Source organism: Columba livia, chromosome Z (assembly GCF_036013475.1).
Source record: "Columba livia isolate bColLiv1 breed racing homer chromosome Z, bColLiv1.pat.W.v2, whole genome shotgun sequence".
NCBI classification, from domain to species: domain Eukaryota; kingdom Metazoa; phylum Chordata; class Aves; order Columbiformes; family Columbidae; genus Columba; species Columba livia.
Window position 1 is genome coordinate 9,930,639 of NC_088642.1, and position 24,971 is coordinate 9,955,609.

Here is a 24,971-nt window from a genome sequence, read left to right on the forward strand (position 1 = left end):
GACATTCACCTCCTGGTGCAAAAAGCCCCTGGATGGGGCAGAACCTCACCATAGGGTGCACACAGCTGTCAGAGCTATGCACTGCCCTTCATCCTAGGTTCAACACACTTCACCTTCCTAGATTTTTTAGCTTGCAAAGCATGAAGTGTCTTCCCTAGTGCAGATCCCTGTTAGCAGATTTAAGCCATCTGCAGTAGCCAGGCTTGTAGTTATCTATTGTGGAGTGTTGCAAAGCAGCCAGAGGTCGGCAGAGCCGATGCTGGAAAACATTGACCTGCAAGGCTGGAAGCCTCGAGGACTTCTGCCAGCTGAGAACTATGTGCTTTGTAGGCAGAAGAGAGCCAGCACCATCACACCAAGGAGCTGACTGGAACACACATGCTAAAGCAGAGCTGCAGCGTGTGGTGTGTCTTGCTTGATTCCTGCTGAATTTGCTAAGGTGTAATGAGGTGTGCATGTATTTCTGGTGTCCAGGTGTTGGCCGTGCTGCTGCATAACACAGCTCTGCTGGCAGAGAGTTGGTGGGGAATGGATATTTTGCTAAGTCTAAGTGTGCGTCTGCTCTCTGGAGAGAGGTCCCCTTTGTACCCTGCCAGTCCATGCTGCTCACAAGGGGCCACACCTGCTGCCTCCAGGATCCAAACTGAAATAAAGGTGAGGAAGTTGCTGAGCATCCCTCATGGAGGTAACAGTGCTACAGAGGGGGCTCAGGGTCCCATCCTGTTGTGAGCATCAGGAAGGCAGGACCACAGCATCGTGCAGTGTGTGTGCACAGTCGTCTGCTACTGAGGACCAGTCCTCGTAACTTCCATGTGCATGCATCCATCCAAGTGCAGATCTCCAATCAGGCAGGAGAGCTCTGGTCACTATCCATATTGTTTATGTGCAAACCCACTCCCAGGGCACACTAAGCCAAGCCTGGAGTGCTCACTACCAAGGGGAGTCTCCAGCCATAGCTGTGAACTTGAGATGAGGGTGAGTCACAGAGAGCTTCCGACTCCAGCCAAGCCACAAACCCTGGCAGCTCGGACTCTGCTGTGTCTGCAGATCGCCTGAGCTGTGGTGTGTCTCCTCCAGCTGGAAGCATGCAGTGCAAAGGAGAAACTGAGGCACACAGGAGTGAGAGTATATTAAATTCAGAAGCTAATGTATGTCTACTTTTGTCCCTGTGATTTCACATGGGAAGCCTCTGTGTCTGGCCATAACTGGGAGCCTGGAGATCTAGTACAGCCTATGCCAGCTCCTGAGACAACCATAGAGACTTGGAGAGAAGTGTGAGAATCCAGTGACATTGCTCAGGAGCAGGAAGGGGCTGCTGAGCCCTGCAGGACTTCTGCTGTTGGGAGGACATGTAGCATCACCTGGGATGCAGCGAGTCGCCTGGCTGGCAATCACATCCAAGTTCCTGTGCTCAGCGGACTGGAAAATTAGTTTTACCTTTGTGATGGGAAGCATGGGGTAATTGGCCTGCATGCTTGTCTGTTTTATTTTTCCTTTGGGTGAGGATCCCTGCTGTGTGGCACAGGAGGAGAGCAGCTTACATCCTCGGTGGTGCCTCCCAACTCCTAGACCATCACATGAGCCCCTTGGCAGTCTGGGGAACCATGGCCACTGCCGATGGCCACAGGCTCTAAGTTAGCTGGTGAGCTGCAGCACCATTCCCACTGGTGCTCGAGCTGGAAGTCCATTCACTTTACTGGGACACTTCTCTGCCTCAGCTATCTCCAGGGCTTTGCCCTTGAGGAGCCTCCCCAGATTTGCCCAGTAACACCCAACCTTTGGCTTGTGCTCTCCCAACATTGCAGGACACAGCCCTTTTGGTGCTAAGGGAAAAGATGTTACTCCTCCTTGCTCTTGGAGGATGTTTGTGCTCTCTTGCTGGACCCATCACAAGCATCCTCCTCTTGGCGTCGATCAGGTGTAACAGCTCTGCCAGGTCCATGGTTCCTGTTGGCAGAGAGCCTTTAGGGATGCCTTCACGCTGTCTTATTACCCTTCCCATCTTGTCAATGGCACTTTGCTGATTTACAGCCACAGCGTTCTGGGCTTACCCCCATTCAGGCAACTCCTACAGCTCTCAGCCCTTAGACAAACTTGTCCATCCACCCTTCCCAGCTTGCAAAGAGAGATTCTGTTGTTTTCATCCCAAGATGCTGAAGTCTGATCCTCGCTTTCATGGAGAATGAGCCCTGAATATTCAAGGAACAGCACTGAACTCAGTGTGACCATGGTTGGCAGGTTCTGGCCCTTAATTAGCATTGATCGTACTTCACTTCCAACAGTGGAGGAGGGAACGGCAACTCAGGGAAGCAGTGAAGTGTTGCAATATAATCACTACGGCCATTTTTGCGCTGCCGGTCAATCCTCTTCACAAGTTACACAGCTGCTGTGATGGCAGCACGGGACACAGAAAGGAAAATCCTGGGGGAGTAGTAGTGACAAGGGACTTTGGAAGCTGTCATTTTAAAAGAAGTGTTTGTTTATACATTTATGCAGAGTTGTTCTTTTGTTTTGTTTGGGGGTTGGTTTTTTTTTGATGTTTTTGTTTGTTTGTTTGTTTGTTTTTGTTTTTTTCTCATTCTTGGCATTGTCTGAGCTTGACTTAGCCCTAGCAAAAGTGCTGCTCCTGTCTCCTGCATGGCAGCGGGGTCAGCGTGGGGTCCATCAGCCCACCAGCAGATCCTGCTGTCAAAGTGTGGGACCTCCGTGCGCTCCCTTTGCTCCCAGGTTCCCCGTCCAAACACAGCAGCAACCTTGCAACCCCTGGGCCACTGAGAAGTGTTACTTAGGAAGTATGATGTGCCTTGTCCCCCAAGAAATTTGGAGAAGGTTGTATCAGTCACTTGAGAATGGAAGTGTCTGCCCTATGTGAGCAAGACACTCAGTGGTCAGCCTTTCTCTGTGGTGCTGAAGCAGCCCTCCACATGAAGTTGTCCATCTTGCTGCAGTCTGGGCATGTCTTTTCCACTGAGTTCCATGGGATTTTGTATCCCAGATGTATTTCTTTCTCCACATTCCTGCAGTTTTGTTCCTGGCAGCTTCAGGGAGGTGGCTGTGGGGATCTTTCTGTTGATCCATGAGCAGGACTTTGAGATACAAACCCAGAAGGAAAACTTCAGGATTTAGGCAGGCAGATTTAATCCTGTTACATTCTTCATCCTGCCCTACATCACAGCTCCAGAGTGAAGACCGCATAGCGCGAACTACTGACAGAGGAGGCCAGCCCAGAACACATCACAGCTTTTTTAGTGTGTTGCCTGATATTGCAAACATATTTCCCAGCCCGATGAACACTGAACCCTCCTGCAAACACTGCGTGTCTTTATTTCATACTGTGGCCTTGACCAGCAGCTCCCAAGGTTGTCCTTGCACGGCTCATTGCTGGAGGGGGTCCCAGTCGGGAGGTGAAGCTGTGCTGGGAGCCACAGAACACATATGTGCAGCTGCCTTGCCAGGGTGCTGTGAAAACCAGTATGAGGTCTGGAAGAGGGGTGGGAGGTGGGTATTAGCAAGCAGAGACATTTAAGTCAAGCCTAGTAGCATGAGAGATTAGTGAATAGGGGCTGTTTAGGTGATTTAATTGTGTTTTCCTTCCTCCAGTGAGTTTGAGACATTTTTCTTAACTTGCTTAGCTGAGGAGTTTTTTAGTGTAAGTGGTATTTATGGAAGGTTTTTTGCTTTACTTCTTCAGGGGGAGTCACTGGTGTATGTTCCCGTAGCCATCTCAGCCCAACCAGCCACCACTGCAGCGTCCGAATGCTGGCATCTGGGGGGCGCATGGATAAAAAAACACCAGCCCAAATGAATTATGTGCTTTGGGTGTTTTGTATTTCAGCAGGGTCAGGAGATCCCAACCAAACCCTGGTGATGATGTACCAGCTGCCACAAGATCACAAGGGAGGAGGAAAACTGGAGCCGAGCTCTGATGCAAACAACTTGTGCACCCTTGGGCCAGTCATTTAATCTGCTTTGGGGACTTCAGCTGAGTCTGTAAGACAGGGAGAGTGATGCTCCCCTTGTTTGTCTCATCTGTTTGAGTTGTCAGCTTGTTAGGGAGAGAGATGCCCCTTGCTGGGTGCTGGCACAGAGCAGTGGGTGACAGAGCACATGTCCCTGGGGGGCTGCATGTGAGTGCTGGGGAAAAGCCACCTCTGTCCCCTGTGCCTGGACCCTGCACTTCCCGTGAGGGCATCTCCATTGGAAAGCCAAGCACTTGCTGCCAGCTGCAGAGCTGATGAAGAAGATCCTCAGGGGAGCCATTTTCTGTTGGAAAATGAAGTCGCGTCAACATCCGACTGTTTTACAAAATCATATTTCTCTGTCAGGGGGAAAAAAAGAAAACAGGTTGTGGGATGAGGGGAAGGGTTGCAGTATGTCTTTTTGATATTTTTTGGAAATGGTTAGGTACTTCAATTTAAATTGACATCCCTCCTCTGCAAAAAATAAATAAATAAATAAATAAATAAGGTTGCAAAGCCTTTTGAACAACACAGTGGGGTGGTTTTGGAAAAAAAAAAGCCCTAAAAGTCATGAAAACTTTTGGTTTCCCTCTGAAGGGAAAAAAAACTTTCCTGTTTTTTTCTTTTTTTTTTTTTCTTCTTCTTTAATGGAGAATTTTTGGAAGATTGGGCTTTTGCCCTCATGAGACCAGTGCAGCATTTCCAGCTTCTTGGCATCCTGAGCCTTCCCCAGCCATGCCCAACCACACACCCCGTGTATGTGCGGGGTCCCAGCGGGCTGCGAGTGCCAGACCCCAAAGGAGCTGGGACATCTCCTCTCATCCGTCCCCATCACCATCTCAGGTGGGCTGATGGCCACTCTCCCTGGGTGGGCTGCAGAGCATCTTCCTTTTGCTCTGCTTCAGTTTGTTTTCTATTCATGGCCTCGAGGTGGAGGTAGGAGAAAAGATGCGTGATGCCTGTAGCTGCTTTCCATGCAAGCGTGCATAGATTTGCGCTGATTTTCTCTCTTTATGGACTTTCTCATATTCCCTCTCCTGCGGGCAGCGTGTGTGGTTGTTTGCAAGCTCCTGCCTGTGGGCAATTTCCTCCTCCTCCTTACTACCATTCACTCCCTCATCCCATCTCCTCTTCCTCCCTTCTGATGCAGACAGCCTCTCACAGCCGACTTATTTCAAAGATGTTTTTTCACTACTGAAGCCAAGAATTTTCTCTCTCCCATCAAGCTTAGTTTGGAAATGGGAGGGGGAAGCAGGCTTTGGGGTTGTTGGTTTTCTTTTTTTGTTTTTCTTTTTTCAGCAATAAGCAATTTCGGCATGCTGAAGAGGCAGGAGAGCGAAGCGGGCTTGAGGCTACGTTGAAATACTCCATTTGTTCCAGGAATCTTGCTCCCCTCCCAAAAATGCTTCCTCCAGTGTTTTATTTTTTAAAAAGTCATTATTAATTTTTGTTTTCTTACTTTCCAGAAGAGATTCCCATATGATTTCGGCTTGCCTGGAGATTCCCAAAACTTTTTCCTATGGTTTTTTCTTTCCTCTATGATTTCTTTTTGCTGGGGTTAAAAGCCCCAAGTCAGCAAGGTACTTAAACACATGCTGAAAGTTAAGGGCTTGCCTAAGTGCTTTGCTGACTTGGAGCCAAAGATATTTTCTCAAGTCCTTTAAATGCTTCAGAACCTGAATTCAAAACGTTTTACAGAAATTCCAGAATTCAAGTGTCTCTTGTGCTAATAATAGTTGTAATTCAGTAGTGCCTTCAGATAACTGGAGCTCTAGACGTCGTGAGCTTCTGTATAATCTTACTTTCAGAAAATATGCTCCCCTAGAATCTTCTGCTTAAAGCACAAGAGCTCTCCAGAGAGCTGGGCATGTTTATTTGTATTTCAGTCAATGAACATAACTGGCCTTTTAGCTGTTGTTTTGCAGTAAGACACTCCAAGCTTTTAAGTGTTGAAATTTAGGAAATAATGGGCAATTAGTTCAAATCATACTGAATGAATGTCTGATCCTGAACTAACATTTGCTCATCATCCCCAACAAAAGGAAGGAAAAAAAACCCTCACCAACTGCAGGGCTCTCTGAAGAAGCAGCATCAGTAATTGGGGGTCAGGAGATGCTCCCAAAGGCAGGCTGAACTCCCCTTTCACAGAGCCCGAAAGCAGTGCTGCTCTGCTTTTGGGAGTTTGGTCAGAGGGATGGTAATAAAGGCAGTATGGAGAGGGAACAGCAGTGGGTAGACGAGCAGGAAAGGCTCTGCAGAGGTGTTTCCAGGAACGGAGAGGTAGCCAGCATCAAACAGAACTCATGGTGTGGTTATAACGGGCTCTGTGTGATGAACCGGGGGGCTTCTGCCACCAGCCAGCCGGTGGGAGCCACGTGGTCGTGCTCAGCTGCTTAATGAAAAGCATCTTCTTCAGAGGCTTTGGGAAGGGTGCTGGATACTGGTGCTTCGAGGCACCAACTAGTGAGCAGGACCAGGCAGGAGCTGGCTCAGCTGACGACCCTCTGAGGAGCTGTATGCATCCTCCTCTGAAAGCACTCTTGTGTTGCTGCCAGGATTGGGAAACTCAGCTGAAAGCTCCCTGCTTACTGTCCTTATCTTAAGGCTTTCTTTTCAGAAGTGGTATGACCTCTTGTGAGCATTGTGTTTCACAGCTACATACGTACATCTGCACAAGAAAGCATGCAAAGCCTCCGTCTATATACCCCAAACCATCCTGGGCTTGCAGTCTCCTGCTGTCTTGTAGATGTGCTCCGCGAGTTGCTCAGAAACCGTTTGGAGAGCATGATCCTGCAGTTGTGTCATCCATGCCCCAGGTACACCTTCCAGCCTATAACCAGGGACCCAACCTCATTTATCTCCTGTCTGGAACCTGCTTCCAAGCTCTGGTCAAGATGCTTGGGGATTTATCTTGATGTCTCTGGTGGAAGTGATGCTCTTCCTAGTGTGCCATGGGTCTGATATGTTGCCATCTTTCACCTCAGAGGTGCTTGCACCCAGCAGATGCTCTGCATGACTGTCAAGCTACAGCTCTGCAGCTGTGCCATGGCTCAGTGCACGCTGGTGATCATCTCCAGGCTTGGCTTTGCTTGAGGGTCCTTCAGAGTGAAAAGCATGAAATGCAAATGTAGTATCTCGTTATTACTGAGGCAAATCTTGTGGCCTTGGCTTAACTGTTAATACAGCCCCTGAAGGGCAGAGTAAATGGTCTCCTTATTATGAATATTGCTTTGAAATCATCACCGGGCTCGAGAAGTGCAAGTGTTGCTTGGAGGAGTGATGGTGTTCAAGTTAAAAAAAAGATAGAAGGAAAATGTTTCCCATTTTATCAAAATCTATTCTTCCCTCCCTATGTTTGATATGCTGTGCTGGCAGCAGCACAATTCCTCTGCTATCCCATAGCCACATGCTTGAAGAACAGTCTTGGTGTTGGTGCAGGAGGGAGAAATCCCTCTCTGGAGAACAAACAAGTGCTGGGGTCTAACATCCAGTGGTTACATAGAATCATAGAATCATTTTGGTTGGAAAAGACCTTTAAGATCATGGAGTCCAACAATTAACCTAACACTGCCAAGTCCACCACTAAACCATGTCCCTAAGAATCTCATCTACGTGTCTTTTAAACACCTCCAGGGTTGGTGACTCCACCACTTCCCTGGGCAGCCTGTTCCAATGCCTGTCAACTGTCTCCATGAAGAAATATTTTCTAATGTCCGATCTAAACCTCCCCTAGCAAAACTTGAGGCCATTTCCTCTCGTTCTACTACTTGTTACTTGGGAGAAGAGACCAACACCCTCCATGCTACAGCCTCCTTTCAGGGAGCTGTAGACAGTGATAAGGTCTCCCCTCAGCCTCCTTTTCTCCAGGATGAACAGCCCCAGTTCCCTCAGCTGCTCCTCATCACACTTGTGCTCCAGACCCCTCACCAGCTCTGTTCCCTTCTCTGAACTCTTTCCAGCACCTCCATGTCTTTCTTGTAGTGACCCAAAACCCAACACAGGATTTGAGGTGCAGCCTCACCAGTGCCCAGTACAGAGGGACAATCACTGCCCTGGTCCTGCTGGCCGCACTATTCCTGACACAAGCCAGGATGCTGTTGCGATGGACGGAGGAAAGCATATTGGTGTATCTGTTGGGAATTCCAGGGCACAGGATATCACTGGGAATACTTCAGCCCTGCCCTGCCCCCCCATGTCTCGGTGCTGCAGATCGCAGCTCTGCTTTGATTTCTAAATCTAGCCCTTGTGATGCCTTTGAGTCCTGGCCCCATGTGCCCTGTTCCTCTTCCTTGCTGAGGCTGGGTCATAAGGAGAAGGATGAACCTTCCTGTACCTGTGGTTAAGAAAGCAGAGGAGTTTTTCCATCTTCTGGCTGCAGAAGTTCATGTGTTAAGTTTCAGCGGTCCCAGCTTCAAGCCCAGCTGCTGCCGATCAGCCCAGGGGTGTGAGCAGTACATCTGTAAGCGACAAGCCACTGGCCTACAGCAGGCAAAACCCAAGCCAACAGACAGACAGAAAGAGCCTGAGGGGCTGAATTTTAGAGCTATTAAATGATTAAATGCAAGGGGAAAAAAAAGTTAATTTAACATCGCGGTTGTGATTTTACACACCCAAGAGCCTGGAAATTGAGAGCTCTACTTCTCACACAGGGATCGTAACTTGGCACTGCACAGATTGCACAGTATGTAAAATTAGACCGGAGAAATAGTAAATATGCTGCAGGGACCAATACTGTCTTGGCAGAAGGAGGATGGACTGAGTGGGACCCAACAGGTCTTTTACGCCTCTGACTTCCACAATTCTGTGCTAATAAAAAAAAATATCGCACAGTGCCTGATGCTAATCCGCAACCCTGAGCGGGGTGAGGCAGGAGCTGGGTTGTTATGTGAACAAATAGCGGTTGCCCCCCAGTGTATTTGTGCAGAGGAAAGCTGTTATTTGCAGGCAGGCGTGTGGGCATTGGCAAGCAGCGATGGGAAGTGTACGCTGTGCACTGGGCTCAAAAGGCAGGTTGCCGTCAGCAGGGTGCAAGGCATCTTGACGTCTCTATCCAGCCCCTCCTCCCCAAAGCTCGATAAATACAGGCATGTTTGAGCTGTTGCTGGACCACAATGAGCTTTTCTTGTGTTTATGGCTGTGATTTGGGCACCTAATTCCGAATCGTATTGATTTCTCCTTAAACAGCATTGAAAAGCCTGATCTAAGCACTCTTTTGTGGCGTGGAGTTATTTGTCCTGTCTGCATGAAAAAGCAGGACCAGAAAACAAGCCTTTAATTCATCCGCGGTGCTAACACCAGTCACCTGGCAGCCAAGGGCGAAGGCTCAAGTGAGTCCAGCTTGGAAGATATCAGTGGGATTTTTCTACTTTGTGCTGTTTCCCGTTAGTGCCATTCATCTCCCTGTAGTCCTCCAACACCTTCCCCTCCGTATCACACCACCCTACATGCTGGGGCAGCTGTGATGTAGATGCAGGGTTGGAAAAGTATCTGCTTCACCAGGCAACCGCTCTTGCTCAGGACGAGTCTTCCTTTGCAAGGAAGTCAAGTGGGCAAGGTCCCATCCAGTCTTCCCTTTGCATTCGGGTTAAAATCATGTCATAGCTCAGCCTGTCCTAGCAAGGAGAGCGCTTAGAGTCCCAGGACACAGGCATTTTTGGACCAGAAGAACTAGGACTTCCAAGTGAAGGTCTTACCAAGACCTGCTGGAAAACAGATCAACACATGAGCTCAGGTCCCCTCTTTGTAGACAAGAGCAAAGTCTCCCGGGAAAAAAAAAAAAAAGAAAACCAAGATCACCAGCCCAACAGCACCTAGACCTCTCTGCTGCAGAGCAGCTGAGACAGAAAAGCAGAAGTAGCAGCAGAGGCACTCCTTCTCCTGGGTCTGCATATGGCAACACAAGACAAGTTATGCAGCCACTGCGACCATTAGCATCCTCTGGCAGAGCTCAGTCCTACCCCAAAGGCACCTTCTTTGGGATCTCCTACACATGCGTGGCTGGAGAGACCCTGCTACCAAGGCAGGATGAACTTGGTTGCTGTTCCCAGGTTTTCTTGTCCCCTGCAGCTGGAGACAACTTGGTCTTGGGGCAGCACGCTGCTGTACAACAAGAGCAGAGTGTGATGGCATGCGGGGACACAAGACTGCCGCTGACGTGGCGTTCTCCTGGCCTGCAGTGAGGAGCACTGCCAGCATGGTGCTCTGGGCTAATGTGGTTTGGCAGGTCTGAAAAGCTGCCAGAAAGCCTCTGTCCCAGCATGGGGCTGCTAAAGATGCAGCAAGACCAGTACAAGGCATGAACGTAGCCATCCTGTCCTGGCATGGGGAGGGAGTGCTTCACCCTGGTGAAGTCCTGCCCTGATGGGGCCAAAGCCCATTCAGTTGTTCTGATGTCTGATGTGATACAAGCAGAAAAATTACGTGTGTCTGCTAAGACAACTTCCCCTGTCCTGCTGCTGTGTCTGCCAGACAGGGCTCAGCATGGGGCCGTAGCCCACAAGAGACAGGGAGCTGCCACATCCCTTGGGGCTGAGCCAGCACTGCAGCAAGGACTTGGCCCTCACTTCTGCTGCCAGCTTGTCTTGCTTCTGCTTCCAGCAGTGGGCCTCTGTTCTGTGATTTCCTGCTGGGTTTTAGTGCTGCTTTTTCTCCCCAGGAGGATTCTCATGCCCTGCCACTGCGTAGTCTTGTTGGCCCCTGTGCACCAGCCATACAAATGCCACCTTCCCAGCTGTGCCACCTGTATATTCGTCCTGGGGACAGTATGCCAAGCCAGTAGCAGAGCAGGCATCACACCTCCATACTGCTGGACCATCAGGTCCAGAAGGAAGGCTGTGATATGGTTTATCATTTGTGATATTGACATTTTTGATTGCAAAAGTGGCCCTTCTTCCTCAGAAAGTCCCAGTAGATAATTGCAATAAGTTTCACAGAATAAACATCAGCTTCTTGCACCTGGGCAGCTAGAAGAGGCACGAAGGCTCTTTTTACTCCATGAGGGACATCCGCAGCAGGCTTTGGGGTGTAGCTGCAGAAGGAGGTTGCTCATTTGCAGAAGAGTGGTTGGAGTCCAAGCTGCTGCAAAGCTGGAGGAGAACTTCCTCAGGGATAGCAGAGCTTTTCTGACCCTCACAGGAGGACATTTTGTGGTCACATTCAGGACAAGACAAGAGGCTCTTCTGCCCTGGAGCTTGCCTTGAGCTGAGCATGTTGGAAGGGGTAAGTGCCTCCTTTTCAACACCCCTGAAGTAAACCAAGGTCTACTTCCAGGCTGTCGTGGAGTGATTGAGTACAAGTCCTTTAGCACCCATCTGTTATCTCTTAATTAAAGTTTCTTCCTAATTATTTTTTCTTGTCAAGAGAGCAAAGCTGCTGACTCCAGGGATTTACCAAAGTAGAGCAAACAAACGTGGCTCTGCTTGCTGCAGTTCTTCATCAATGGACAAAATTAACTTGGAACGGCCCATATCTTTGGCTACATCGATGACACTTAATTACGCCTGTTTCCTTACAAAGATGTATCTAGTTTTAAATCACTTGTGGAAGAGCTTCCTCCTTAAGCATGAAATTCCTTCTCCTTGAAGGGGAGGTTTCTGCTCCCAACAAAAGCTGTGCCAAGACCAAGTGGTACCAGAGAGAACAGATGTGAAGACATCAAGGACGGGGTGTGCTTGGGGAAGCTGGTGTCAGGAAACCCTTTTCAGTGCCAGAGGCTGTTTCATCTCAAGAAGTGCAGACCTCAGGGCTGTGAAGCTGCAGGTGGGAATGGAGCCACTGGCATCCCTTGGACATGGTTGGTGCTGCTCAGGTCAGCGAGCACGGGTGCTGGAGCAAGAGAGAAGCCACAGGGTCATGCCATCGCTCTGTCCAGTGGCTGGAGAGGGCCAGGAATGTTCACCCTCCAGAGGGGAGATCATCAAGTCATCTCTCTTTTCCTTTGTTATCTCCACTCTCTGGGGCTCTATGCTTGTCTCTTGTGGGCTAATTCATCTTGTTTACCATGGAAGTTGCAAAGTATGAGCCCTTGCTGGTTTATCTGCTTGGAAAGCCCTCAGCATAGCCCTGGCACTGTGTAAATATTAAATGTAACATTTATTAATACAAACACAGAGAGCTCATTAGCCACTGAGGTAATTATTCATGGCTAGTTGCTTAGCTGGGGGGTGGAATGTACAAAGGCTAACAGGGTGATGTGAAGACCTCTCCATCCGAAGGCACGTATGTAATTTTCTGTCCTGCTACTGAAGTGCTACACGTCATGTTGGGGCAAGCAGGGACATGACCTTTCTCATTTTCTCAGTTTCCCCATTTGAGGAAGAGGACCATCCTGCAGAGCAGGTTGCTTGTGCCTGTTACCAAGTATGCTTTGGTGACATCCTTTTGCTCTAACTCTGCTTTCCCTAGCTGCAATCCCACAGCACATTTCAGCAGAGGGCTGCTGGTGGAATAGTTCGCTCTGTCTACCTGCAAACCTCTGTGACAGCAAGGGTGGTTTTGGCCCCCATATATGTGTGCTGGAAATGGCTTGCAAAGGGCCCTGGCAAAAAGAGCCCCACTGAGGGGCTGGGGTGCACCCTGGGAATGCAAACCATCCTCTCCGCTTCCTCTTCTCACTGTTCTAAAGATCCCTCAGGCATCTGGACACAGATCCCCAGACCTGCATCTGTGGGGCAGCCAGTGGAGGTGGAGGGTCCTAAGAGGAGTTTTCCTTCTTCTCACAATGGGACATGCCAGGGCAGCACTTGGATTTGCAGAATTTCTCTGTGTTGTTGCCCTTGCAGCCTTGAGGCAGGTCTAGAAGGAAATAATGGAGTCATAGAGTGCCCTAAGTTGGAAGGGACCCACAGGGGTCATCGAGTCCAACTCCTGTCCCTGCATAGGACAACCTCAAAGTTCACACTGTGTGTCTGAGGGCATTGTTCATTAGTTTCTTGAACACTATCAGGCTTGGGGCTGTGACACCTCCCTGGGGACCCTGTTCCAGGGCTCCACCACCCTCTGAGTGAAAAGTCTTTTCCTACTTTAGGTTCAGTAAACCTAAATCAAAATGCAAATTATGTTTCTGTTGAGGAGCTCCAGCTAGGCAGGATGGGTTTGGAAAGCATCAAACATGTTCCTGTGGGCCCTGCATGTCAGTCGCTTGGTCCCATCTACCCTCTATGTCTCTCCACTGGACCATTGTCCTGTTGGTCCCCATTGCATTGCAATTACATGGATCACGCTGTCAAGTTGTCACTCATCCTCACTAGGAGGGCAGGAACACAGCTCACAACTCATTTCACCAAGCTGCCCCAGGTCCACCACTGGGAGCTGCATGTGTCTGGTTCCCATCTTCTCTCCACTGCGTCTTTACAGGGCTGGGGGTAAATCTGTAATTTCTGGCTTCGTTATGCGTCACCACAGCTCCTCTTCAGCTCTGGGACTTTATGTCATAAGCCCTGCTGTGCCTGGATGGTGTGCTGTGCTACAGCAAAGGACCTGGTCCTTGGTGGGGCTGGATGCTCAGAGGCATGTCGCTGGCTGGGGTGCAGCATCATAACCTCTCCATCTTCTGTGCTTCACCATCATGTTATCACCTGACCCAAAAAGCAACGTATTTTGGAGAAGCAGGGTGATGTAGGGGCAGGGGAGCTTCTCTGAGGATCACTTCTAGACAGTGATCACAGCAGAGTTGGTGGGAAGGGATCTGTGGAGGTGTCTAGTCCAATGTCCCTCTCAGGAGTATCCACAAGAGTAGGCCATGGCATTGTCCTAAGAGCCCTGACAGTCTCTGAGGATGGTGATCCCTCCTCTCTGTGAGTACCTGTCCCACGGCTGCACCATCCTCCTGGAAAAGAAGGTTTCTTCCATGTCCAGCTCGAACCTCCCAAGCTGCAGCCCCTGGCTGCTGGCTCTTGTTCTGCATGTGCCATCAGTCGGTGTCCATCCAGGAGGGCTTGCCCTGCAACACAGGCACAATCACCCCTCAAATCCCATGTGTAACCAGCGATGTAATGACCAGGAGTGGGGACAAACCATCCTTCCCTCCTTGCTCAAGAGGTCTGAGAGGCTCTGGGTGGGTGGGCTGCAGGCCAGGGGATCCCACCCATACCCAGACTGTGGGAAGTGGAGGATCCCAGTAGGAGTTCTGGTCACCCTTGCTCATCCCCATCCTAAAGCAGAACTGGTATCCACAGCACAAGACAAGGCCGCTCCAGCACTGGGGAGAGGGCTGTCCCCATGGTGCCCCTTCCCAAAGGGAGGTGACACTGGCCAGTGAGGCTGCCACGCGTTCACGTGGCAGTGTGGTTTGGTGGGACTCCTACGCCTGACACGGGGCAAGAGGGACACGGGGACCTGGCTCAGCTCCAGTAAGAGCCTCAGCAAACCCAGCTAGGAGAAACGCCTCCTCCAAAGCTGTGCTTTGGCTTTCTTCTTTGTCAGGGGCCTTAAATCGTTGCCTTGGAAAGGAGCATTGCTTTCAAAGACCTGTCTTCCAGGAATGGCTCCCTCAGCCCTTCTGGATGAGTGCCAATGTGTTTGCACTGTGTTTAAGGACAAATAGGAAATAATTCAAGGTGCCTTTTCCCCCTTCCCAGCTTACTACTGCTGCCACCAGCTATAGACAAGCTCTCAGCTGTAGACCTGAAAAGCAGACCTGGGCACCCCAAAGCTTCACCCCGCTCCAGGGGCCAGGCAGTGGGCAGGCGGGGAACAGGCAAGGCAGGCAGGTCTGTGGGCCCATTGCTGTAATGAGCCTTTCTCCATGCAGGGCTAACGGGTGGTGCAGCAGCTCCAGAGCCACTGCCAAGCAGATCCTCAAATGTAAGGCCAGGAGAGGCAATGACCTGCTGTGAGCCAGCAGGAAAGGGAAGAGAAAATGTCTTTACTGTATGCAATAGCAGAAATTAGAGGAGAGCTTGAGTAAGATGCTGGGACTCTTATTTTAGCTCTGTTATCTATAACTATCCATCCACCCATCTGCCTAGTCATCTGTCCATCCATCCATCCATGCATCCGTCCATCCTTCCATCCATCTCCACAGCCATTTGAACTGCTAATTATCCACCAAACTCCTCTGCTGTTCATAGGTCCTTCTATCCCTCCCTCCACCTACTCTCCCATCTGTCCACCCATTCCTCCATCCACATACACTGCCAGCCAACCAGCTCCTTATGCTCTTACTCCTCCAACCTTTTACAAATCTCTGCATCCCCATCTATGCCGATCCATCCATCCATCCATTTGATAGTCATCCATCCTTTAATCTTCATACAATTCCCTCCATCCCATCTGTGCCCATCCAGCTATCTGTCCCTCTCTTTGTGATCACATGCATACATTCATCTGTCCACCTGTCCATCTTTTTCCACACTTCTGCCTATCTGCCTGTTTATCTGGGCCCATTCCAGCTACCCCTCCTCACACAGTTGCCTCAGCTTAGACGTTCTCCCCTCTTTCTGCCAGTCAGTATATGTGCTAAGCTTTTTAAGACATTTGAAACACACTTGTCTGATCAGTGCAGTTTCTCAAACATCCCCACCATTGACTAGTGTTTGAGATGATCCCAAGGCATCTCATCAGCACCTTACTCACTACAACCCAATTTTTCCTTGTTCTTACCACCCCCTTTCCCAGCAGGGATAGAATCCCCAAAGGTGCTGTTTCTTTGTCAGAAGTAGTTGTCCTGACAGACCATCTGCAGGAGGACTCAGACCTACCAGGAACATCTCCAGGGCCAGCTTTGCCCTGGGGCTCTCTCCTTCACAGATGGGCTCAGTCTGTGGACTTTCACACAGGAATGGCCAGGTAGTCCCACCTATCAACAGGACCCAGGAGCTGATGTCTAGAGCGGGAGAAAAGACCAGAGCAAGCATGGGAAGTGCTTCTCCCATCCTTCTCCACCATCAGCTCCCTGCAGACTCCCTGGACTCACTGGGTAGCTCAGCATTTTACTGCCCTGGGTTTTGTCTTCTGCCATGGATCCATTTAATCACTATTTTCCCCAAAATGTGGACATCCACAGCATCTGATCTACATGGGTTTCTGTAATTTAATCACACTTTATGTGAAAAAGTGCTTTCTTTTGCTTCTTTTCCTTTGCTGGCCCTTAATTATTTTGTTAGGAGAAAGAGCAAGTGGTCCTTTCCTAGTTGTTCTCTCCATGTCACTCATTGTTGCTTAGGTGTCTGTCACATCTCTGCTCAGTTGTTTCCTTTTACGGATGAACTGATGGATCTGCTAAGCCATCCTTACACAGGGGCTGTTTCCAGCCTTTGGTCTTCCCCCTTTTCTCTCTCTGCTCCATTTTCCACTGAGCTGTCCTCCTAATGGCATGGGGACAGATTTGTTTATGGTTGTTTATGGCTTTTAGAGTACAGTGTTTTTCATTTCCTTCTCAGTCACTTTCTGAATAATTCCTAGCATTGGGTTTGCGTTTTTGGTTGCCACTGAGCTGCTGTTTTCAGGCAAGTGAGCGTGATGACTCCAATATATATTTCCATGGAGGCTGCACCTCATTTGGAGCTGTGAGTGGCAGGAGAAGCAAGTGCATCTGTGTTATTGCCTGGTGGGTCTGTACCATGATGTCCCTCTGCAACACTTTTGCACCCAGCTGTAGTGTGGCTGCCTTGACAGCCTCAGCAGCACACTGTCTCGTCTCACTCCCTCAAACCACTTTTCCCTGTGAGTTACGAGGGTTTTGGGCAGCTCTGATCCAGCTGTGATCTCTGTTGGACTTCACCGGTGACATCTTCTACTGCCACGTCTGACCGCTTGTTCTCACCTTTGCTCTCCTGACTTTTAGGTGCTATAAATCCATGCAAGGACTTTCCTCATGTGTCAGGGCTGCTTGGATTTCTTGCGAGGCACCTTGTCAAATGTGTTTTTGAAACCCGGGAGTATTTAGAGAACTGAACTACCCTTGCCTATGCACAAAGGCTTGATGAAGCCTTGAAGGAACCACATCACCTGCTCATCTGCCTGTTTTGCTTCACCCCTTGTCATGCAGACACACACACACACATGCAGCTTCGTCCTTGCCATGCTTAGCACAGCCAGTGTAGCAACACAGGAAAGATTCAATTGCTAAGGATCATTAACAAATGTCAGCTCGAGCTCCTGTCCAGAAACCTGAGAAAATTCGATTAGGCAGCTGGTGCACAATGAGCTGAATTGCCCCACTCGCAAGATGCTAAATCAAGCAGCTCAGCAAGGCATCGTGTCATTGTAAAGAGAGGAGCCAGGCAGGGAGACAAACAGCATAGCATCCACTGAGCAGCTGCCCCTTTCCAAATCACAACATGGTGAGGTTGCAATCCTCCCACCTGATTTCCTGGGCAGGGAATGTCAAGGGCAGCTGCCTACTTTCCACCTGTGCTAGTAAATAACTTGAGTTTGCTGGTGACACGTCCTGGGATTTGTCATCTCTCTGCTGGGAATTTCTGATGTATGCATTTGGTTTGCCTCCTGCAACAAACCACATGGATACAGGAGTGGCAACGACTTGCTGGTTTGATTGTCCAGCTCTGCTGTGAGGTATTTGACTGGTGAGCCACATGTGCATCCCTGATGTCTTCTGCAAGGTAAAGGTCAGAGGAAAGCATTCTGTGAGACGGAGGTATGGACATGGTCCGTGAGTCCCAATCTGCTGGTCCATGCCAGCTGGTACACTCTGGTCTAAAATTAAAATAAATCATTATCAGAGCCAGGAGGAGAACTTGGGCTTCCCCGGCCACCAACACAGTGTCAGTCTATGCCCAAGTTCTTCTCTTACTTCCTAGACAAGTGATGGTAAGATGTTATCTCCAAGGCAGCCCTGCTCCCAGTTTCTCAGCTCACCTGGTTTTCTCCTCTTCCTCCTCACAGACAGCCACATCCAGTATGAGCGAGTAGGTGCAGATGTGACCATGAAGTGTGGCTCCATGGACTGGGACGCAGCTGTGACCTGGACAGCCAATGGCACCGACATCGATGAGTCCCACCTGAACGGGTCCTACTTGATCCTGAAGAACGTTGACCTGACGCAGAGTGGCCAGTACTCCTGCTACGAGGGCTCCTCCTGGCACCTCAAATACCAGACCTACCTGAGGGTGGGAAGTGAGTACCCCAGCATGTGAAACTGAGGGGCACAGAGCCGTGCTCTGTGCTCCCATAATGACCTCTCATAGCCCCTTCCTGCCATGACAGCTCCTCTACTTGTCACACATACAGTTGCCTGCTGCACCCTGCCATACAAGCACCCCGTGATATACTAATCACAGCAGCAGGTTGACAGAATCAGCCCCACCTGCCCCAGACTTTGCATCAAAGCCAGTAGATGCCCCAAGAATACTTCGAGAAGGGATATTGCTTCTCTGTCCAGCCCAGTGCCACCTGGAGTCCTGTGTGAAGCCCTGGAGCCCTCAGCACAGGACTGACAGGCCCTGTTGGAGAGGGGCCAGAGGAACCACAGAAATGATCCAAGGGCTGGAACAGCTTTGCTGTGAGGACAGGCTGAGAGAATTGGGGTTGTTCAGACTGGAGAAGACTCCAGGTAGACCGTATTGAGGCCTTTCAGTACTTAGAAATGGCCTATAAGAAAGATGGGGACAGGCATTTCAGCAGGGCCCGTTGTAATAGGACAAGGGCTAATGGTTTTAAACTAAAAGACATGAGATTCTGCTTGGCCATTAGGAAGGTATGAGAGTGGTGACACTCTGGCAAAGGTTTCCCGGAACAGTTGTAGATGCCCCATCCCTGGAGACATTCAAGGCCAGGCTGGACAGGGCTCTGAGCAACGTGATCTGGTTGCTCATTGTAGGGGAGGTGAACCAGGTGTCCTTTGAAGGTCCCTTCCAACCCAAACTATTCCATGATTCTATGACTGCCATCTCTGCAGATGGAAGTAGTTTAGGATGAGCTATGAGAGTGGATTGGAACTGGAAAGAAGTCCTGGCCACAGTTACTGCAACATGGTTGTTTCAGAGGAGCATCCCCTCTGGTGGCAGTTGCTGTGTGTTTGCAGGAGCCGCATCCACAGGTGTGTTGGAGAACAGCTGCGTGTTCCCCAGCATTTTCCATGTCTTGAGCATGAGATGCGCTGATTCACAGGTTTCAGCGTGGGAGATAAGAGTTGTGCTATATTTCACATGATGCTGAGAGCTGATAGCTGTTGTGTTTGGTGGGATGCTGTATTTGTACAGCTGATGGCAACTGTGTGTTTTGCAGTACGGCATCTGCAACTGGCAGCGGTGGGTGTCTGGGAGCACCAGCCGGTGTAGCTGGTTGTGGGATGGTGACTGCTGTGGAAGATGCTGCGGGGTACCAGCTGGGAGCCACAACAGGTGGGGATGCATTCTGTAGGTGGTTGTACTTTCCCAGGTTTTGTGGGATGTAGCAGAGCCTTTCTCTGCTTCTCATCTCACCTTCAGGACCTTCATCAGAATGAAGGTGGTTGTTTCCATCCTAGACCATAGTCCAGGGGCAGAGGGTTGCAGGAGGACCAGCTGTCATGGAGGCACACTAGAGTCAATTTAGGCAGGCAACAAGCTCCAAACAAACTTTGTTCTAACTGGAGCTGTTTAACAGAAACCAGTTACAAACAGGGCTTATCCAAAGTTAATTCAGCACTCTGGTAACATTATACAACACAGGTTCGGATACTGGTTAAGAGTTCAATTACTACACAACCGACTCAAACTCAAAGCCCTCAAATCCTGAAATTCTAGAGCAGGAGTGTCAAACTCATTGTCACAGGGGGCCACATCAGCCCACATCAGTTACATTTATACAGTCCTAAAATTACATTCAACCCTTTGAAGGCGACTGCAAGGCTGGTGTGGCCCCCAGTGAAAATGAGTTTGACACCTCTGCTCTAGAGCGATGGTTCAAAATGGGAATCTTCCTACTCTGTGTCAAAGTGAGGACTCTCAAGGGTACCCAGATCACTTACCAGGTTGGCAAGGCGTCTCAGTCCTTAGGTAATGTTCCTTAGATGGCCAGTCTAAGGAGGAGAGTTTTCACCTGCAGACCCACTGCTCCAAGGAAGACCAGCTGAACTGGGGTCTCCAGTGGGCTCCATTTATACCCTAGTTCAACCTGACCTGTGGTAATTTATGGTAATAGTCCAGAACCTTCTCTCAGCCAAGATGTCTCTTTGGTCAAAGGCCTTGCCTGTCAACCAAGGGGCATGTGCATGATCATAGTGGTCCATCAGCCTAGAAGTTTCTGTTGGTTCAGGGAGGGGAAGAGTGCATCTGCCACACGAGGCATGGTCTGCATAAGCCCTGAAGATCAGACACGAGGGTCTTTCTGCACCTGTAGGTCAGACTGAAGAAATCCAGGTTTTCAGAGATGCTACACAGTGACCAGCTCATGATTTGGGGGTCCAGTGGGAGGGATCCTGGCACATGGACCAAGGGGAAGGGATGCTGGAAGAAGCTGAAAGGCAATGAAGAAGCAAGTGGGGGAAGAGCAGTCAGTGTAGGGCAGCGAGTATGGCAGTGAGCATGTTCTAGGTTTGGGAGCACAGTGGACAAAAACGCACTGGCAGATGAGCCAGGGGACTCTCAGCCACACTGTTGGGGTGAGGAAGTGCTCATGGGTGGTTTGGTGCTGCTCATGTGTGGTTTGGAGGTACCTATGGGTGGTGAGGTGGTGCTCATGGGTGGTTCAGACATGGTCAAGTGTGCTTCAGAGCTGCTCAAGGGTGGTTCGGTACTGCCCACGTGTGGTTCGGAGGTGCTTACAAGTAGTGAGGTGATGCTCATGGGTGTTTCTGGTGTGCTCACAGGCGGTGGGAAGGTGCTCACAAGTGGTTTGGAGGTGCTCACAGGTGGTGAGGAGGCCAGGCAGGCAGGAGCTGGAGGAGGCTGTGCATCTCCTTTGCTTGGACACGTGGCTCACTAGACACCACTTGGGGAGATGTCTTAGGCTGTGCCACTGCATGGGCAGCTGCAGCCCAGGTCTGGAGGAAATGAGGGGACTGGGGAAGGGGCTGCAGCCTCCAACCACCTCCTCTGCAGCTGTGGCATCACTGTGACTTTGCAATGGCTCTTCTGTCTGCTAAGCACCTTGCTAATAGTAACCCCTGTCAATCCACTCAGGGACCCGTGGGAATTGCTCAGTGTTATAGCCCAAATCCTGCTGTTTCCTATTACTGTGTGTTAGCATTTGCTGACGGCTCATATCCCCCCTGAGCACCAGGCATCTGAGGAGCCCAGTTGGACACAGCAGGGGCCACCAGCCCCAGGAGAGAGGACGACAAATAAATAAGCGAATGCCTGGTGTTGTTAATGCAATTAAGCATGCAAGGAACTAATCAGGTGAGATGCTTTTAGTGGTGATTAATTTAATTGCCTAGATTTTAATTTAATGTTTTCTAAGAGGTTTCTTTTCCCAGTGCTGCCACCCCCAGCCCCTGCCTGCATCCCCCAACTTTCCTGCCTCTGCAGGGTATGACTGATTCCCACAAGGTGCACGGGCTGCTGCAGAGAAGTGGGTTTGGGAACATCTCAGGAGGGGATGGGGATGGAGATGATGGAGATGGAGATGGGCATGGGGATGAAGAAGGAGATGGGCATGGGGATGGAGATAATGGAGATGGGTGGCTTGTGGGAGGTTTGCAGCATGGCCCTGTGGTAGCATCCTCACTGAAGCTGAGTGCACTGGGAGCCCAAACCTGAGATATGCAGGATTTTGAACTCATTTTGTTTCAGTTGTACAGGAAGGTAAATGAAAACAGGCCTGTGTCTGCACTTTCCCTTCTTACTGGAGCAACAAGAAAGATGACAGCAACAGGAGTAAGTGGCTGGGGGGACAGCACAAAGAAGTCCTGGAGATCTAATTAAACAAGCGATGGTACCTGGAGCATGCCCCCCAAGTGAGGCAGGGGCACTCCCAGACAGACAATTCTGCAGGAAGGATGTGGGGAGAGAGCGAAGAAGCGTCAAGGACCAGGAAAGGGTGTCAGTTAGCAAAGCAAGCTCATTCATGGGGGTCAGGGATAAATGGAGACCAGCCAGGAGTCAAGCTGAGTAAGACCTTGCAGAGGAAATGAAAAGAGAGGTTAGCTGTATAAATCCAGAGCAAATGAGGGAAGAAGAGCAGAGCTGGCCATGCAGCCACATTTCAGGGGAGATTAAAGGTAAAACTGGCAGAGCCTGATGCCAAATGAGCCCCACCGGCTCTGAGTGGCAATGCTCAAAGTGAGGGCAGCACAGGCTGGCAGAGAGGAGGGAGCATAGATCTGGAGATAGCCCTCCACCATGGAGACACCTTCAAAGAAAATGATGCATTGAAGGCTTGGGGAGCACTTCATGCCCAGGTGAAGGCATCTCCTGTTCATTAGCAAGGCTCATTAGCAGCTGAGAGGTCAGCAGTGGTACCTGGTGCTGTGGGGAGAGGTGACGCATCTCCTGTGCTTGAGAGAAGGAAAAATCCCAGTCAGGCAGCCTGACAGCGGGGCCGCAGGGCACACTTGGATGAGGGAACAATTAAAGACATGGAGACAAATGGAAAATGGGTGAAAAATGTACGGGGGGCTTGCCAGGGATATATCACAGCAGATTAACCTGATTGCTCTCTTTGATAAGGGAACTGATTTCCTAAGCCCAGAAATGTGGTTGATGCAATCTGTCTTGACTTCAGTGAAGTATTTGCTATGATGCAACATGGGAAATTATGAGTTAAACCAGAGAAAATGTGGATTAGTATGAGAGTTGGAACACAGCTTAGGAAATGGCTAAAGGGGATCAGATTATGCTGAAAGTGGAGCTGCTGGGAGGGATGGGGGAGCTTCAGCATCAGCCTTTGGACCATTCTCAGTGGTGTTGCCTGTAATGGCTCTGGCCCACAAGGACCAGGGACCTCTGGTGGGATGTGCCAATGGCTGTGGGAGGGATTTCTGGGGTGGGCATCTCACTCTGAGTCGGGCAGGATGCTACATAATAGTGCAAAAGGCACGAATTGCATGAAGGTGTCTCATCAATGTGCTTCAACAGGGAGGTGGGAGGACCCAGGTAGCTCAGATGATCCCTGGGGTGGGGTTTGACACCCAGGTCCACATCTTGGGTGATGTAGTTGGGAGCCTAGCAGCAGCCCACAGAGGCTGGGGGTAGCCAGGATGTTTTGTCCCCAACAAATATGGGGACACAGGCACACATACAGTGTGTGGGGGACAGTGTGCATCCGGGGGTGGTGTGACCAACAGATGGAGAGCCCACCCTGGAGAGGAGGAAGGACCCATGGGCTTGCTTAACCTTAAGGGTCCCAGATCACCCATCTCCAGGACGTGAATCATCCCAAGCCCAAAACAGCTCAGAGGAAGGTGGCACTTCTCCAGGACTGCCTCTTCCAGGGGACTTTGAGCAGCGACGTGTTGCTCTGACCCCTTTTTTTCAGGCAGCTGAGCATGACGTGAAGCAGAGGAGAGCAACCAGGATGCTCTGTATTTGTCTCCAATGGATCACCTGCCCTACAGCCTGGAGAGCAGCAGATGCCTGAGCATGGCCAGATGAAGCAGGAGATGCAGCCAGGGCTTTTTGTATGCCAGGCATCTCTGGACTGAGCCCAGGGCTGAGTGCGGGGTGTGGGCAGGTGAGAAGGGAAGGCTCTGGGTACCACAAGCAGAGTGCCAGGCTCCCAGCTTCCCAAGCTGCAGCTCTGTGTTTGGAAACGCACGGCCGGAGGGCCCAGGGATGGATGTAAGAAAGACGTTGGGAAATAATGTGCTCTTGAGGTTTGGCACACGGCTCCGTGCATTACAGAATGTTATAAAAATACTGCTAATGGGCCAGAGAGGAGTGGAAACGCACGGCAGAAAGGCTGCCAGAAGCTGGAGAGCGCACATGGGAGCTGGGAGGCCTTGTGTGCAAAGAGGGAAGGGAAGGAGGCAGCCAGGGCGGGTGTCCATCTGTCCTTCTGCTCCCATTCCTCCGTCCCTTTCTAACCTGCTTATCTCCATCCTGACCCATTGGCTCTACACATTTGCATCTCTGCTCTCACCCCGCTGCCCAGCTTTGAGGATGCCCAAGTGCTGCCTCCATTGCTCTGCCTGCTGCCAGGTGGGCTGGGATGCAGGCAGGGATGTGTTGCATGGGAAAGTACAACAAAATTCCCTCCAGCAGCAGGGACATGGGTCAGGATGGAGATGGCGGCTGGTGCAGCAGTGGCACTGGGGCCTCACAGCCTGATGCCAGCCCCAGTCCTGTCCCATAGGCATCGCTGCCTCCCAGGCGATGGTGGGAAAGGGACTGGCAGAAGGCGAGCGGCTCTGGGCTGGCCTTCTTTCTCCATGTCTGTCACTGCAGTGGCTGGCAAGAGAAAGGGGAAAAAACATGCGGTTTGACGGAAAACGACATGGAAAAACAACCAAATTAACAGAAAAACAAACAAAGAAAACCAGAGAGAGGGCGGGGGAAGGGGCAAAGCAACAGGAACCACATGTGAGCAGGGAGGCCAGGAGAGCCTGAGTGTGTTCTCTGGCCTGATTAGCAAGCGATCAAACATTGGCCACTAATAAATAATCAGACCTCCTTTGTCTCTGCCTTAGAAGTCCCTTTCCTCGCAGCTGGGCTCCAGCTGCAACCGGAGGGTTGGACTGCAGTTTGCATCTTTGTGTTGTTGTTGTTTCTATAACTTTTTTTCTTTTTTGCCCATCCAAAATAAAGAAGAGACAAAGAAGGTAACAACCTCTCAGTGTCCTCTCAGTGTTAAGACATGCACCTCTGGCTCCACAGGAGCAGGATGCAGCACCAGGGCAGGCATGAGTATCCCATGATGTGCAGGGGCTAAACAGCACAGGAAGGCAGTGCTGACAACTGGTGCCTGCCTACCTGCTTCTGTAGGTTGGTTTCATGGGAAAATCTGTAGAAGGGCATTGCCAACACTCCAGCTTGGGAAAACAGAAATTTGGCTGTTTCTGGCAGCCGATGGTGAGGATGCCTGTGCCTCAGAGCAGGGTGCCATTGGTCAGGTCTGTGCTCCTGCCGCTGGTGCGGATGCTGATGGAGCTCAGGGTCAGTGCGTGCAGATATTTCCCTGCTCGTGTCCAAC

The 24,971-nt window shown here is 50.4% G+C and overlaps 1 protein-coding gene across 14 annotated transcripts in view; it reads left to right on the forward strand.

The window, feature by feature from the left end:
* Positions 1–24,971, forward strand: part of CNTFR (ciliary neurotrophic factor receptor) — a 218,596-nt gene that overhangs the window by 135,015 nt on the left and 58,610 nt on the right. For all 14 annotated transcript variants that reach the window (XM_065047093.1, XM_065047100.1, XM_065047092.1 and 11 more), the window contains one exon: positions 17,805–18,035. In XM_065047093.1, coding sequence (XP_064903165.1) covers positions 17,805–18,035 — 231 coding nt within the window. The remainder of the gene's footprint in view (positions 1–17,804; positions 18,036–24,971) is intronic.